We start from the raw sequence: 17114 nt of genomic DNA on the forward strand, positions 1-17114 counted from the left end.
ATGTTCGAGAAATCTGCTAACAAGCAGCAATTCAAACAGTTGCTTCGCGATCTAATATAATTAGCGATAAAAATTAGCGTTCACCGGATAATGGCAGATAAGTGGTCTTTAATACTCAAATTGTAATGGAAAGCGCATGCAATTACAAATATTCAAATATTTTTTAATAAGAGGAATAATGAACAAAAATTAAACTAAGTATGAAAACAAACGGTATATTAACCCTTTGCGGTCGTAAGTCCAGTTTCTCTGCCACTAATTTTTTGCCCCTACCGTCTACTTTCAAGTTTCGCAGCACTGATCCTACCTTATATTAATTGCACAAACTTTGAAAAATTCAAATTCAATTCAAATCAATGTTTCAGAATTTGTGTTTGAGTATAATTAGGGATTTTTCTTTTCTGTTTGTTTTAGAAGTGGTACTCTACTCTAAAATGGCAAAAGAAAGTTCTCAAAAAAAGTGCCACGACACCTATACTAGTGTTTCTAGTGGCAATGAAACATTTTTTCTTGGGTTTGGAGGTATGTGCATATGTTATACAGGGTGCGGCAGCATAACTTCCTTTTTTAAAATGTGCGCACCTCAGCTGGAATTATTGGTCCCTGGTTTTTTGAGGAAAATGAGGTTACAGTGACAGTGAATTCGGACCGGTATGAAAACATGCTACAGAATTTTTTTTCCCACGGCTAGAAAATTTGGATTTGGGAACACTTGGTTCCAACAAGACGGTGCAACAGCACACACTTCAAGAGCATCGATGGCTGTTTTGAGGGAACACTTTCCAGAGCGCCTTATCTCAATTAGAGGCGATTTGGAATGGCCGGCACGCTCTCCCGATCTGTCCCCTTGTGATTTTTTTCTATGGGGTTTTTTGAAATCCCGTGTTTATGTGAACCGTCCAAGAACCCTACAAGATTTGAAGACCAACATCCAAGAAGAAATTGCCAGCATAACACCTGCTATGCTAACAAGAGTCATGACAAACGCCAGAAATCGGTTTACGCAATGTATGGAGAATGGGGGACGTCACCTAACAGATTTGATCTTCAAAACAATGTAAATAAAAACTGTAGACATGTATCTACATTATAAAAAATAAATAAATATTTTCCGATGCATACAATAGTTTTTATTGAGTTTTGAAAAAAGGAAGTTGTGCTGCCGCACTCTGTATAAGGCATCAGCTAAAGAAGACAAGACGCTTACATATTGTCAGAAGATAATATCTAAAATAATCCTGGCACGCATCAAAAAATACGTCGAAAATTTCATCAACCGGGAGCGGGCCGGATTTCGATCCCGGCAACTTAACTTCAACCAAACACTTACATTACATTTTGTTTGTCCGGAAATTAGACGAACAACTTGTAAATGATTCCTAAGATAAAGTATGATCATAATCAGGAAAACTTTTGTATTTAATAAAGAGAATGAATAACTCTAAAATATAATTTCTACCTCAACCCTTAATAATCACTAGAGTGCATATGTATACGAGTATGTACCACCTATGATCGTCCACTTTTAAATTAATCATCCTGATCCTATGTAAGTTTCATATTGGGTACAAGTTATCTAACCGCGGAAGAAGTATTTTAAAGACCCCTCATCCATTGGTATAAATATATTTATACTTATACCAAACTTATACTTCGACAGCTGTAGCATACTTCAGTCATTGATGTAACATGGAATAGGTACTCACCTCTCTGAGCAATCCAAACAAAACATCTGTTGATAATGAACGTTCGTGAGCTTCATCCATAATGACTGCAGAATAATTATCCAAATCGGGATCCCTTAAACTTTCTCTTAGAAGTATACCATCAGTCATGTATTTTATAACTGTTTCCTCTGAAGTGCAATCTTCAAAACGAATTGCATATCCCACTTCTTCACCTGTAATAGAAAAAAGTCAACATTACATGCAATATAAATAACTGTCACTGTACATAATAGTTGTTAGAAGCCTTGAATTTATATGTTAGGTTACCTACAGCTAACCATAGTCATCGTAAAGCCACCGTCAAGATATCGGCCATCAATAAGACGTACGATGTAGATTGATCCATGATTTTTGGGGAGATAAAAATCCCCATACATGCAAAAGGGGATGTACATTTTTCTCATCGAATATAGTCCTGGAGGGTTTGATTAATACTTTCTAAAGAGCCAAAGCCTCGTTTTTGATGTTTGATGCAAGGTCGGGGAAGGCGGGGACTGGAAAGTGAGAATTTCTTTCATGGACCCGTTCTCAGAAACTATCCGAACCCAAACATCTGACAAAATCACGAAGCTCCCACTATACAATGCCTGGTCCTGAGAATACCCTTCATACCGATATCTGTTTAAAATAAGTTAGTAATAGAATATTACTATATTTTTTAGAAATTGACTTGAAATCCCCCTTAAATTTAGTCTAGAATCATTAAGTTTTGCAGTAATATAGGTTATAATATAGAGCATGATACTACCAAGTTGTCTCTTGTGTGCAAATTTAGGTTAGAGCGCTAGACTGTCGCAGTGAAAACTGGCGGTTTAAATCTCACTGCTGGCAAAGGGGGTAACTGGATGTCGGATACCAGTCGACTCAGCTGTGAATGAGTACCTGAATCAAAACAGGATAATACCCGTATCGTATCGTAGTCTAACACGTTTCAGGGCCAAGATCTATTTGGATTGTTGCACCAATGATTATTATTATTAGGAGTTAGTTGCAAATGGGGTAAATGTACACCCAAATATTCTAGCACAAAAAAGGCACACTCTTCACGATGGGCTGTACGTAGGCCAAATAAAACGAAAGGCAGGACTTACGACCACGAAGTGTCATCGTGTGCCATTATAGCGGCCTTCAGTATGGAGTGGGGGGGTTCCCTCGATATTTTGCAATTTTGGACAAGAAACGACGATAGAAGTTTAACATCCCTAAATGAAGAAATTTGCATTTTTCAACGTTAAATCCAAGACCAGCCTCAAGGAAACATTGAAGAATTCAATCGAGATGTTCCAAATGCTTATACTCAGAGGAGGAGGCGACCAAAAGTTAAGTTTTCGCAGTACAGATTGGATGAACCACTGAAAAGTTTGCGCCGCATTGCACAGACCAAAAGGCATTTGGAATAAACATGTAGAAGTAAAGATGAAACAAGCTCTCACAGCTTATGGACTGTGTAGACGGACCTTTGCCTCGAACCTTAGACTTTATATAGTAACGGAGATGTACGTTGCTATCATTAGGCCGATGTTCTATTATGTATCCGTGGTGTGCTGAGTAAAGATGAAACAAAATGATTATCCTTGAAAATTAGCCGCATTGCAAAGAACTGTGTGTCTAGGTGTTACTGATGCCATCAGCACAACATTCGGTGCAGCTCTAAATGCATTATCCAGTGTTCAGTCTTTGTATATAAATATTCGAAGCATTGCAACGAGAGCGGCTCATAGACTAATCCACTTAGATCTATGGAAAAGCCCTAATAACCTGCCCAAAAATATTGATGAGCACTAGACCACCATCAAAAGTGTCTTTATCTCGGGCATGGATAAAGTTGTCGGCCACCTTCCAAAAATACGATCACAGCTCGATCGATGAATATAGTTATAGCTCTGTTGGTGACTGCGAATGAATAACTGTCCATCAGCAGAGTAGTAGAAAGATATTGTTGAGGATTTAAGCGAGTAACACATCAAGTGGCATTTGTTGACATTAAGTTTCAGCTTGTTTACCGGGGATAGTCCAGCGGTGACGAAACACAGGCAAATAGTTTAAGATCGTCAAAGTATAGTAAGCACTGGTAGGTGAAGAAATAGAAATAGGGAGCCTAATACAGAGAAAGGATAAAAGGATGAATAACCACGAAAAGAAGCTTTGCGGGAACAGTTAGAATGGTGGGAGGTGAGCCATGTGATAATTGGGGAAGGAAAGTTGAACAAAAGAGTATATTCCGGCTGTCGGAACCAAAAGTTTTAGAGAAATCTATATAAATGATGTCCATCTCCTGATGTGAATTGAGACATTTAGCATCGAAATCGGGCAAGTAGATAAGGTTAGAACCAGAAGATTGATGTTTGTTGCTCTTTCGCTATGAGGTGACCGAATTGTGCCGGTGACGTATCTCACGAGGATTTTAGAACAAGAGAAGAGTGAGACAGGACGGTATTTCATCGCTAGAGTAGGGCTTCAGCTTTGGAAAATAAGGATAATAAGGCTCTCTTCTCGAAAGAGAAGATAAGGCCCATAATTATACATTTTCATTCAAAAATATAAAAATGGAAGATGTTTAACCAAAATTTAGAAAAAAGGGTGCTTTTTGGGGTAATTTGATACCGAAAAAATGATATTGTGACAAATTGTGCCTTTTTTTCAAGGATAGCTATATATGTGGTTAAAATCTGGTAATGATTGGTTGAATTGTTAGTCCAAAAAGTACAATACCACATAAATAAATGTTGTTTTGAAAAAAAAACTCATTTAAAGTTTTTCTTAATCGGAAAAGCTAATTGATCATACCTAAAATTATTGCTTATGCTAACTACCTAAGGATTCGATTCGAATCATGACGAAAATTTTCAAGGAATACCCTTGCAAACCTACCTCTATGAAAATGCCATAAAAAAAATTGAAAAAAAGTAAGTTGCTCTCGTAATGTGGTACCTCAGTTGATTGGTGCTAAAGCTAAATTGAGATCGTCGAAGTTGGTTTTGCGGACATTAAACTTTCGCGGTTGCAGCTGGACAGACAGACAGGGCGGAGTTCACCCTTAATTCAAGGGTAAGATGATGCACGACAATTTTGACTTACGAGGAGGTACAATGAAATACAGAGAGATAACACTCGGCCAGTTTATAAAGGAAGCAATCGAGAGGAGGGTCCAAGGATTTTTTGGAGGTGTTGTATTGCAGAACCGGTATTCATAAAAGAACAGGGGCAAGTGGAAAGAATGGTAGGGGTTGTTGGAAGTTTAAAATTGCGATAGAGGCAGAAACGGAACGAAAGGAACGTTACAATAAGAAGTTTAGCCTGATTGTCAAACAATACTTCATACAGATGAGAGGGCAAGCACAGGAGAAGAACACAAAAAAAAACAGTGAATGGGAAGGAATTGAGCGGGAAATACTTAAGGAAACACAACCGTAAGGGAGACAGAGGGAGAAAAGATTGGTCCGCGCTGGGTGAATGTTAATTGCAATTACGACTCCACCACTAGTGGACTTACGTTATACAGCCAGGTCACTACCGCAGTAAAAAATTAAATGCTCCTCGGGGAGCTCGAAGATATTGAACTAGCATGGACAAATTAAATGCCCGTGAATCCTTAACATTCTGGTAGAATATGCTATTTACATAGCATGCCGGTCGCAAGCCTAGATAAAGGAGGTGGGTTTGAGCCAACATATTTTGTACTATCCACAGTAAAATAAAAATAAAATGCTGAGATCAGAGAAAAAGATAAATAAAGTATAGTTGGAGTTATACCACTATGCTAGATCCTACTTGATCTCTCTTGGTGACAGGTCCCGCAGCAGGCCGACCAAGCAAATGCATCTAATATCGTTAAAAGCAAAATGATTGGGTTGAGAGATCCCATGCCTCGGAGAAATGCTAGGGCGTTCACCTCAATTGACGAGGCAAGACGGGCCCCGGTCCTGTCAAGAAATGGGCAAGGGTTCTTGACGCATAGACTTCGTCAGCACGTAAGTAAATTAGTCAGAGCAAATCAAATACGTGAACTCGATTGAACCCAAACACGAGGAACTCACAAGAGCCTACCCCCTATTTGCGCTCTACAAGAAACCCGATAATTTGTTGCCAAAAACTTGCAAACTCGATCGCCGCCAAAGTGGCTATAAACTTCTCTATTTTGGTAGCTCACACATTCAATAGGGTGTGACATTGCCATTTCTGACGGTTTCCGTGATTTCATTAAAGAAATAGAGTGTTTTGTTGACCGGCTGATGAAGCTCATCATTATATCAGACGATCTTACTATTCACTTTTTCATCGCATACGCACCACAGACAGGTCGACCTGATGCTGAGAAAGATACCTTCTGGCAATTTCTCGATACAAAGACCTGTAACGTGCCTGCTGATGACTACATCGCTATTGCGGGCGAACTTAATGGGTGTAGGTGAAAAGGTAGACGGCAACAGGTGTATTGGGGGGAAAGGTTTTGGAGCATACAATGAGAGTGGCGAGCGTATAGTTGGAGACAAGCATGACCTTGCATTTGTGAATACATGATTCATCAAATGGTTGCCTCATCTTCTGACGGTTTATAGTTGGAACAGTAAAACGTAAATCGACTATATTTTCATAACACCGTCACTGACTGCAAAATCGTTCCCTGTGAGACAATCGCAACTCAATATCGACCATGCTGTTTTGCGAATCAAGAAACCAATAAAACAGCGTGAGGAAGTCACTGGCCCGATAAGCATTAAATGGTGGCAATTTCATGAGAAAAAGGAAGTAATGATGTCACTTACCCGATTATCAACCATTACGAATGTAGAATAATCGTTTAATCAAGTTAAAAACATGATACACAAAGCGGCATATTATTGTCCCATACCATGAAGATTTTTAAGCGCATTGTGTGTTAGGGGCAAGTGGACCTGGTTGGGGGTTGCGCCGAAGCAACAGCCTGGGGATGGTCCTCCTCCACTGGAGAGGGTGCTAATAGGACCCCAAGCCAAGGTGGAATAGCATATGCCGAGAGCTGCGTGGCCTATGGGGACTTTGGTCTCTAGTATGCGAATTCTGAATACCTTGGGCACCTTCAGTTTCAAATAAGATCCTTACCCTGGTGGCGGGGCTAGCCAGGTTGGACATTCTCCCCGGATTACTCGTGGGCCCAAACATGGACTCAATTATCAATTATCATATCATGGCCGGTGCTGTCGACGACCAAGATGAAAAGGACCAGGCGATTGTTGTGGAACAAATAACAAAAAACGCCTGGCAGACGAACAGAAGAAAAGTAGGCAGCAATAGCTAGCCCACGAGCTTCGAATCAGCGACCTGGCCAGGAGCCACACGTGTGGCGCTGGCGGATGGCAATTCCGCTAGAGGGAAACTAACGCGAAGTGTGCACCAATGTTGAGGCCAAGCTGTCGGAGATGGTCATTAAGCATTTCCTAAACGCCAAAGGTGAACACACCGAATCCATCCCCTGCTTTGATTCCCCTTTGGTGGTCCGTGGGTTCCACGTTTTAGCTTGTGATTCTCCAGGGACTTTCTCGGGCGTAAAGATCAAAGTCAAAGTCAAAAGTATCCGGATAGCTGAGTGGTGAGAGCATAAGGCTGTCGTACGGAAGGTCGCGGGTCAAATCTCGCTGGCGGCAGTGGGATTTGTATCGTGATTTGACGTCGGATACCAGCCGACTCAACTGTGAATGAGTACCTGTGTCAAATCAGGGTAATAATCTCGGGCGAGCGTAATGCTGACCACATTGCCTCCTACAGTGTACTGTAGTGTACCGTTACGATCTTGAATGAAGTGCTCTAACACAGGACCTTGATCCTGATCCAATATGGATTGTTGTGCCAACGATTATTATTATAAAGGTCAAAGTCATCCCCTACGGCAAGATTCCCAGGAGACCGGTCGCCGAAGATCCGCATGGATAAGGACAAGCTCGTTCAATCCCTGCGCCTTCAAGGAGGAGGAACTTCAGACAAACAGACAAAATTTTCTGCTCTGTATGAACGGAGAGTGCCTGAAGAAACTGGAAAAGGTAGACTATAAAGTGCGTTTCGGATTCAGGAACGCAAAGGTGAAAGGGTTCCGCTCTGCAAAACCGGACGAAGACCTTTGATCCAATCGACGCCGCCAACGAGCTGTTGGAGGAGATGGGGATCGACGGTCCGACGAGGACTGACGAACCCCCCACGCAAACAGATCATGCTGAGGGTAACGCAGATAAATCTGGAGCACTCGAAGTGCGCTTCGGCTAATCAGCTTATCTTCCTCCTAGGGAAGACGTCGACATCGCACTAGTATAGGAGCCTTGGGTCGGAGGCTTCAAAGCAAATATTATTATTTATTTCACAGGATAGGAGACGCTGATCAGGACAGGCTAGAGCATGGATCCTCGCCAGGAAGAGTGTGCACGCTTGTCCCAGCGACCTAATCGTGGTCAGACTGGGGCAGGCGGGGGCAGAAAACGTATATACATGACTCACGACCGATCAGCTCCACCAGAAGAACTGCAACATTTGACGAGCAACATAGTACCAAAGAAGGCCAACCTGTTGATAGGTTGCGACGCTAATGCAATGCATACCTTTTGGGGCAGCTCGGAAATCAACGAGAGGGATGAGTCATTCTTTGGTTTCATTATGAATACAAATATATCGGTGTGTAACAGGGGCAGTAAACCAATCTCCCATTTTCCCAGCTCAGAGAACTGTGACCGTTGGGAGGAGGTTCTTGATATTAACCTACTAACCGACAATGAGATTCTTAAGGTGGAGAACTAAGGAGTGTCCGACCAGAGATCCTTCTCAGATCATAGTTGGATACTTTTCATTCTAGATGTCGTCGCAGAGGTCTCCAAATCCTTCAGAGATCCCAAGAGGATCGACTGCTAAATACAGCAAGAAGATACTGCCACCCTGGTGGAATGAAGATCTCTCTAGCCTCAGGATACTGACCAGGGAAATTTTCAACATCTGCTACAAGCATAAACACTGACAGCCATACAAGGACTGCTTGAAGAAGTATAAGGCGGCCATGGTTGGAAAGCACGAGCAAATCGGCAAGGCTCAAGATTCTGTCCAAGGAACATAGGAGCCCATCCTTTCTTAAAAAGTCAGGGCTCCTGTATGGAATCTTCTAGCGGAACCTTGGAGTTGCTGATTCAGACGAACTTTCCCGCCAGCGTGGAGGACTCTGAGTCAGAGCCTTGCTTGGAGGGTTTGCAGAAACCCCAGCCGTGCGAGACTATGCAATTGGTAATTACCGAGCATAAGATCGGCTGGACTATATATAAATATATATTTCCGGTCCAGATGGCATAATGCCAGTCATACTACAGAAGCAGCAGGAAAGGATTGCGCCGTGGCTTGTCGAGATTTACCGGAGCTGTATCTCTTTAGAATGCGTGAGTGATTTTCAAACAGAAAGCAGTCAGTCGTGGCCCCCAGTCGGCGAAGGACTTTCGACCAATAAGCCTTACCTCTTCCGTGTTGAAGACCCAGGAACGCGTCCTGGACATCCACTTAAGGGCAATTATGGAAAAAACGCCTTTCTCTAAGTCCCAGCATGCCTAACTCAAAGGGAAATCCACAGAAACTGTTCTCCACGAGGTAATTGGCACGGTTAAGCGCTCACTGCAGTACGAGCAGTATACCCTAGTTGCCTTCTTGGATATAGTGCATTCAACAACGTTAGTACCAACGCCATCAAGGAAGCCTTGATCAGTATTGGATTGGAGGGGTATCTTTTGCACTGGACTATATCCACGCTAAGAACCAGGATAATCCAGTCGGATCTGGGAAGCAACCACTTGACCAGAATGGTGAGGCGAGGAAATTCTCCGAATATTGGACAGCAGCGGGGTGAAGGTGATGGCCTATGCCGACGACTTGGTGATATTAGTTCAGGGATGATTCCGTCCATTCTCGGCATAAACCCAACTAAAACGGAACTGATGCTATTCACCACCAGGACAAGGGTACCTGAATGAACAAATATTGGTTTTTTCGTCCAATGTAATATATATGTTGGCAGGCGTTGAGTAAAAACTACAAAAGAACTAAGCTTAATAGGATTCAAAGAACCGGGTATGCAGGTGTTACTGGGGCTCTGCAGTCCCGCCCGGCAGATGCTCTCGATGTATTCCTGCATCTCCTCCACATTAAATACTTTATAGCGTGCAGTGCCGTTACACTACGTAAGTCGGGATGCTGGACATCGAAGCCGTACGACCTTAGTAGCATTCTAGACGAAGTATCTCGGGAAATCTGGGCATTCTCCACGAACTATGCCACACGCAAGTTGAACTTCACGAGAAACTTTGCAGTGAACATTCCAACCAGCCCAAGGTGGAAGATCGGCGGCGTATTGCAAGGGTTGTATCCGAGTCGTATGGTCTCCCAGGTTTCGCCAGTGGTATCCAAGCGGAATTACTGTCGACACTGGAAGCCTATCGATGGCTGGGGCATGATCCGAGCCCTAAGCGTAACATAGCCACTCTGACCCACAGCCGCTGGTGGGACAGTGCAGAAACGCGCTGAACAGTCTGTGCGGCACGCTCGAGGTCACCCTCTTCTGGGTTCCTGGTCATAGGAACATAAAGGGGAATAAGCGGGCTGATGGATTGGCCAAGCGGGGCTCTGCTCTTGGCAGTCCTTCGGCGGGTACAGTCGATGTCTTTCTGGCGACTGTCAAAGGCGGAATTTACTCGCACTACTTAGCAGTTACTGGATGGTGATCCAGGTCAGGCAAATGTCAATGCAAAATTGGGCAACCGACTCCCCCAGTTGTGAACGGGACAAAGGGTAGTGAAAAAGAAGTTTATCTGGATATTATTCTTCCCAGATTCACTGAAATACTTCAGTACTAGAGTCACATCGATAGACCTGTACCATTGATGTCAATATGTACACTAAATTACTTTTTCTTTTCTAAAGTCTTCACAGCTAGACTAAATGCAACTTACCAAGTTTAGTCCCCATTTCATCTGAAACACGTTTCGCCACTGACATGGCTGCAACTCTTCTCGGCTGTGTGCATCCAATCATTCCAAACTTGCTATAGCCGTCCTCATGCAAATACTGGGTCAACTGAGTTGTCTTACCACTGCCAGTTTCACCTACAATAATCACTACCGAGTTCTCACGTATAACATTGAGCAATTCTTGCCTCACCGCGAACACCGGCAAATATCTTCGTTGCTCAAGAATCGTCTTCTTCCTAGAGAAGTCACTTTTACCACTACTATCGGCGTTCTTCATATGTTCAGCGAATTTCTGATCCTTACGGTAGTCCGTAGTGTCTGTTTCCTCGTCATATTTTGCATCCTCTTCGTCTTTCTTCTTCTCAATGCCCATGATGTTGCCGATTTTCGTGCCACCCAATTCCCAGTGTTTCTTCTGGGCTTTGCGACGTTCCTTTTGTTCGCGGTAAGCACGAACCAGAGCGCTTCCCTTTCTTGCTACTAGGGCCATGTCTGATGTGGGATCTTTGACGGGGATTACAGGCTCCGGTTGCTTTGTGAAGACTATACGGCCATCGAGGAAGGGAGGGACAATGTGATGGACTAACAGGTGGACGCGTTCAATCGCTTCCTCGTCAAAGTCTTCATTAACGTTTATGGACATGACTACGCCTGAAGTTAACATTCGATTGCGTTCCCAGAGCTCGTTGTCCTTGTTTATTTGCCTTTGCTGAGCGCTGATACGCTTCGTGCGTTTCTGTTCCAATTGCTCCTCGCGCTTCCTGAAGTACTCGGCACTTGGCCCATTGAAAGGATTATTTTCATCGTCGTAGCCCTCGTCGAGGTTGTACCACTCGCGATCAATTCGGCGCTGCTCTTCTTCCCACATATCACGATCCTCCTCATTCTCTCCCCAAGGTTGCTTGCCTTCCTTCGCCTCACGGGGCGTTGCGCCTGATTTTTTACGGTCCGCAGCCCAAGCGTTATATTTGTGAGCGGGAGTAAAACGAGGAGTGGCATCTTCAAGTTTGCCCCTATGAGAAGCTCTGCTGCGTGAAGACCAATCCGGGCGCTCGTCACTATAATTCTTAGGAGTTGGGAAGTCCCAAGACGATTTTTTAGGAGGAAGTCGTTCGTCATCATCGTCCCACGAAGAGGATGCAGTAGGATCTTTGAACCTTGGTGTTCTGGGTTCGTCCTTGAAACGCGGTGTTCGAGCGCTTCTCGAAGAATCCGGTTCGCGGCTACTACGGTCTCGACCGCGATCCCGATGACGCTCCCGGTCCCGATCGCGTCTATGCCTGTGACTATCGCGGTCACGACGGTCACGTTCCCGATCCCGACTAGGACGTTTGTCATCGGCATGAGACCTCTTCCTATCCTTCGAGGATGCGTACACTCCTTTCTCGCGGTCTTTTTGCAAATGATGGGACATTCTATCGCGAGCTTTATCTGAAACACCGCCAGTGTGTGAAGGGGTCTCGGGTTTGGGTTCACGTAGTTGGCGGCTCAGTTTGTGGAAGCTCTCAAGGTCGGGTTTCTTGAAGGTGACATCGCCCGCGGGTCTAGGGGTCGAGCTTCCTTCTTTATCGTCAAACTCTGTGTCTCGAAACGAAATCAAACGTTTTGCATCCTCGCGCTCTTTTCGGCGCTGTGCAGCCAATTTATCTAGTCCGAGCAACGACGGCTTGGGGACTTTGAATGTGCTGTCATTTTTGTCTTTCTTAACCACTAATCCACCGGACGTGCTGGAGGAGCCCTCAAGGCGGTGGATACTCGGATCTTCATCCATTTTACGAATTTTCCGCGACAAGGGCAAACACAACAAAACCGACAATTCGACAACTAGATTGACACTGGTACCAATCAGCTGTGCAGATGTCAAAACCAACACAGCGGCTCTGCACCCCAAGGTTTAAAAATACCGCGAACTTTCATCCAAACACGGTGTCTAGTAGAATAAATTTATTTAACATTGCAACGTATAAATATACTGTAAAAGGAATGTGCTAATTAAAACTTATCAATAACAATCAATCAAGATTATAAAAGCACTCCACGGCGTCGTCTTTGCAATCCTCGTACGGTTTCAAGAGGGGAGAGCTGAGTTGTTCGGGCTTGACACAGGCACAGCGGAACGAAGTCTGGCCTGGCTCGAAATACTTCCTCGGAACGCCTATCCAATTGCGGCGGATTCCACCGCTCTCCGCAGTGCACCACACGCGAGTGCCTGTCTCCGCAGTCCACTCAATATTGCACGGAGGGAATTCTTCTAGTTTCCGGTTTTTCTGTTCTTTCTCATATTCACCCACTTTTGCTAGCGCTTCGACTTTCCTAAAATATTCAGTTGGTTCTCCGTTCTCATCGTAAAATCTGCAAGAAAAGTATTTTCTAGTGTGTAGAGTGAATGAACTGCGATTACCAAAGAGAAACCAACTCTCCAGGGTTCCATTATGTAGAAATCTTCTGCAATTACCTTCCTATAAGTTTCCCTTTGAGAACATACTTCGTGTCGTAGAACTCCTTGAACTGCAGAATACCTAAAATGTCGGCCGGTTTCAAGGCGGCCACATCGTCTGAATCAGGAGTGAACTTCTCGAATTCGCCTGTGACGAAAGACACCGACGCATCCTTCCCTGCAAAGGAGTGAAGATGAGATTCGCTGTAAATTTGCTCTTATGGAGAGCCAACCTGTGAAGAACGCATAGCCGCATCCTCTGCCGTAGAAGTTCTTCCCCGGCGTGACGTCGTACACAGATCCGAGGATGCTAACGTAGATTTCCTCTTCATTCACGTTACCATCGTATTTCGCTAACTCGTCAGTCGTAAATAATTTCAGGTCGGAAGCTGTCCACGTTGAAGGTGGGCTTGTTTGGGGACTTTTCAACTGAGATAGCACGAACTCTTTAGTTTTGTTAATTAGACCTGGTTTCCAGTAGTAAATGGATATTGCACAGAGACCAACAAGTACATGAAATTTGACGATAGCACCAAGGGATGGCATATTTTCCCGGAAAAAGTGATTGAATTGTTTGTTATGACCGCGATTCAGGTCGAAGTGGATGAATTGAAAGAAATGTCATTTAAAATGACAGCTGAGTGAAAACACGGTGTGCGTCTTCGCTATTGCCATGGAATCTTTTCGAAATCGTTTTTAAATGGAACTTTTTGGGGAATTCCCCATTTTGGGGCGAGCCGTTTTAAAGGGGTGATGGGTTCCTCTTTTATCCCGTCTTATTATGACTTCACTTGAACAGCAAGGCAGGTTAAGTTGGAATGGCTTAAATTTAAAAATACACTTGGTAGCAACCTAATACCAGTACCGACCTAAGGGTACTATATTGGTATATAAATCGGCTCAAAAAAATGATTATTGTAGATAAAATCCAAGCTGCATAAATAACACAGTTTTCCCTCATAAATCTTGCAAAAGATATGACGTGTGGCTTCAATACCTCTTGAATATAGTGCTGTGCAGTAAGTCTACGTGATTTACGGTCGTTACTCTCTTGATGAAGACAAGATCCGTTTTCGCTTCTAAAGCAATGCTTCCCCCGAAGATAAAAGATCCGCCCTGAAATGGAGCACGTGGCAAATCGCACTGAAGGCCTTCGATATACACGTATCCGACCGTCATTACTCCGCAAAAAGACCCTGCATTCATCATTATCAACGGCGCAGCAACCGGTATCCGGTCTAGGCCTGACTTAGCAAAGAACTCCAGACATTCTGGTTTTGCCCCGGCGAAAAGCTGTCTGGCGTCTTGGCCCATGCGATCGCTCCATGTCAAGTAGAGTCTGCCAAGTATTCTTTTTCTACCATAGATATTGTCCTTATAGACTTTCCGAGTTGGATCATCCTCACACATAAGAATTATGTGACCCCTACACCGCAACCTGCTGGGGCAGGCGTTATAGTGGCTATGGAGTTGTCCATCCTCATGTAGGGGGTTAAAAATTTTCCGGAACGCAACTAAGAAGCATGAGTTCACAATTTTCCTTGTCCTATGGTGAGACGTTTCCAGCGAAACTGTTTTTCTAAGCTAAAATAGACTCTGCTGGCAGCCAACTACTGAGCGTAGATTTCATCGTCATAGCTGTAATCGGATGTGATTTTCGACCCTAGATAGGGGAAAATATCAACAGACTTACAGTTGTAATCTCCTATCTTTATTATTCTCGTTTGACCAGCGCCATTTGATGTTGACGATTTTTTGGCTTTTGGTGCTCACATTGTCACCATGTACTTCGTCTTACCTTCATTATTGTGCAGCCCAAGATCTCGCGCCACTTGCTTGATCTGAATGAAAGTAAACTGTAGATCGCGAGTAGTTCTTCGCATAATGTCAATATCGTCAGTGTAGGCCAGTAGTTGGGTGACCTGAAGAGGATGGTGCCTCTTGCATTGACATCAACATCGCGATGCATGTTGCTGGTGTTGAATGGTTTCGAGAGTGATCCTGATGATTTTATCCGGTCTCGCACATTGTCAGTCGTATCAATTTCGACGGGATACTGAATTCTCTCATGACCGTGTACAGTTTTATCTTGGCTATGCTAACGTACGGGGCCCTTAAGGCCGCCAGTTTTTCTATCGCTTGCCGTAGAGAAAAAATCTGTTCTGGGCATGTGGGGCTATGCGGCCTAATAAGGTAGCGAAGAAGATTTTATAGATAATACTCAGCAACATGACACCTTTATTATTGCTGCACTGCATGATATCCCCTTGTTTATGTATGAAATAGATAATTTATTTCGCTGTACCACACACACCTCGAGTGTCATTTATTTAATGGCTTGGTGTAGTTTGTCGCATCCATATTTAACCAACTCGGCTGTAATTCTATCGGCTCCGGGCGACTATTGTTTTTAAACCGATGAATTGCACGGACAGTTCCGTCCATGCTTGGAGGTGGCAGGATTTGCCCGTCGCCTCCAGTTGTCGGCGCCTTCGACCCGCCTATATTCTGGTTGTTGAGCAGTTCATCAAAAAGTTCATCAAAATACTCAGCCCATCGCTCCAATATACCCATTCTGCCAGAAATTAGATTTCCCTTTTTGTCTCAGCAAGGTGAACATCAACATGTGTAAGGCTTCATCCTGCTGACTTGTTGGTGAGACTTTTCCGGTTCCCCTTTTGGTTCTCGCAGGATTCCTTTTTCGTTTGTGTAGTCGCTTCTCTACTCAACGGAATTCGTGACAAGTCTCCGCGTGGAACCGTCTTCTTTGAGAGTGCAGCACTGCCCAGTAGGCAGCATTCTTCTGTTCCATTGCTAGCTTACATTCATCGTCGAATCAGCTGTTCCGACTTTTTTTTTGCGACTGGGGCCAAGTATGTTTGTGGTTGTATCAATGATAACTTTCTTCAGGTGATTGTGAACATCATTTGTTGATGCTTCATCTCTTCGAGGTCATGGAGATGACCTCTGGAAACTGCGGTTATTGTGGCATCCATTTCTCCCTTATAGAGTTACGGAGAACTTTGTTGTGGACGGCTTTAGTGTTCACTTTCACCTGAGTGTCAGAGGAGATTCTAGGGACTCTGGTAGCAGAGGGATTTGTTATCGTGACTGGATGCGGGATACCAGTTGACTCAGCTGCGAATGAGTACCTTAGTGAAGTAAGGATAAATCTCGAACGCAATGCTGACCACATTGTCTCCTACAATGTATTGTAGTGTACCGTTACGGTATTGAATGAAAGCTCTAACACACTTCAAGGCCTTGAATCAATATGGACGATTATTATTCTAGGCGGTGTAGTAATTAGAGGCCGGATTACTTTACGAACGAGATAGTAGTCCGAGTCTATATTGACTCCCATATATGCACTGACGTTCATCAAGGGTGAAAGATGGCGGCGTTCAACCAACACAATTTCTTCGAAAGTGGTCTCATCTGAAGAGGCCACGATCGCTAGTAGTTTTTTTCTTAGTGCAAAACTGCAGACGGAGAAAGATGAAGGCGAGTCTTCTGCGCCTGAAAACGAAAAACCATGTGCTCGGTTTCTTAGTCAGGCGCAAAATTAAACCGGGTTGCGTTAATGCATCAAACAATCATAACGTAGTTCTCCATTGGCTGATTGCATGGTCCGAGGTATTTAAATCGCTCAGCTCTGGGCAGGTCACTGCCGCTCACAGAGATTAAGCCTGTTTCATGGGGATCGGTCGTTTTATTCAGATGCAATCTGAGATCGTGTTGGATATTAGAACTGGGGTATTTTCTTGCCCGTCAGATGGTGTTCTACTTTTCTGAATAACCCGATAAAGAATTCACTAAGCCACAGTGTTGGATCTCAGCTCTTTGCTTTCCAGAGCTCAAATGTGATGTCGTCAGGTCCTGTTGCTTTCCCCGATTTCATTAGTTTCATTGCTTCCTCGACTTTAAACGCGCTGATAGTTACGTCACCGTGTTTTACGTGGATACCTGTCTCGTGGACTTAATCCC

The 17114-nt window shown here is 43.9% G+C and overlaps 2 protein-coding genes across 2 annotated transcripts in view; both read right to left on the reverse strand.

The window, feature by feature from the left end:
* LOC119656826 (pre-mRNA-splicing factor ATP-dependent RNA helicase PRP16) overlaps positions 1 to 12461 on the reverse strand; it is an 88216-nt gene extending 75755 nt beyond the window's left edge. The window contains exons 1-2 of the mRNA XM_038063471.1: positions 10673 to 12461; positions 1707 to 1900 (exon numbers count right to left, since the gene is read on the reverse strand). Coding sequence (XP_037919399.1) covers positions 1707 to 1900; positions 10673 to 12461 — 1983 coding nt within the window. The remainder of the gene's footprint in view (positions 1 to 1706; positions 1901 to 10672) is intronic.
* Positions 12462 to 12619: 158 nt separating this feature from the next.
* LOC119656827 (neuferricin homolog) lies at positions 12620 to 13741 on the reverse strand. The gene is made up of 3 exons (XM_038063472.1): positions 13361 to 13741; positions 13146 to 13305; positions 12620 to 13042 (listed from the first exon to the last, which is right to left on the reverse strand). Exons 1-3 carry the CDS (start codon positions 13671 to 13673, stop codon positions 12703 to 12705), a joined length of 813 nt encoding a protein of 270 aa, XP_037919400.1. The 5' UTR covers positions 13674 to 13741; the 3' UTR covers positions 12620 to 12702.
* Between the last annotated feature and the right edge of the window lie 3373 nt (positions 13742 to 17114).

Source organism: Hermetia illucens, chromosome 5 (assembly GCF_905115235.1).
Source record: "Hermetia illucens chromosome 5, iHerIll2.2.curated.20191125, whole genome shotgun sequence".
Lineage (NCBI taxonomy): Eukaryota > Metazoa > Arthropoda > Insecta > Diptera > Stratiomyidae > Hermetia > Hermetia illucens.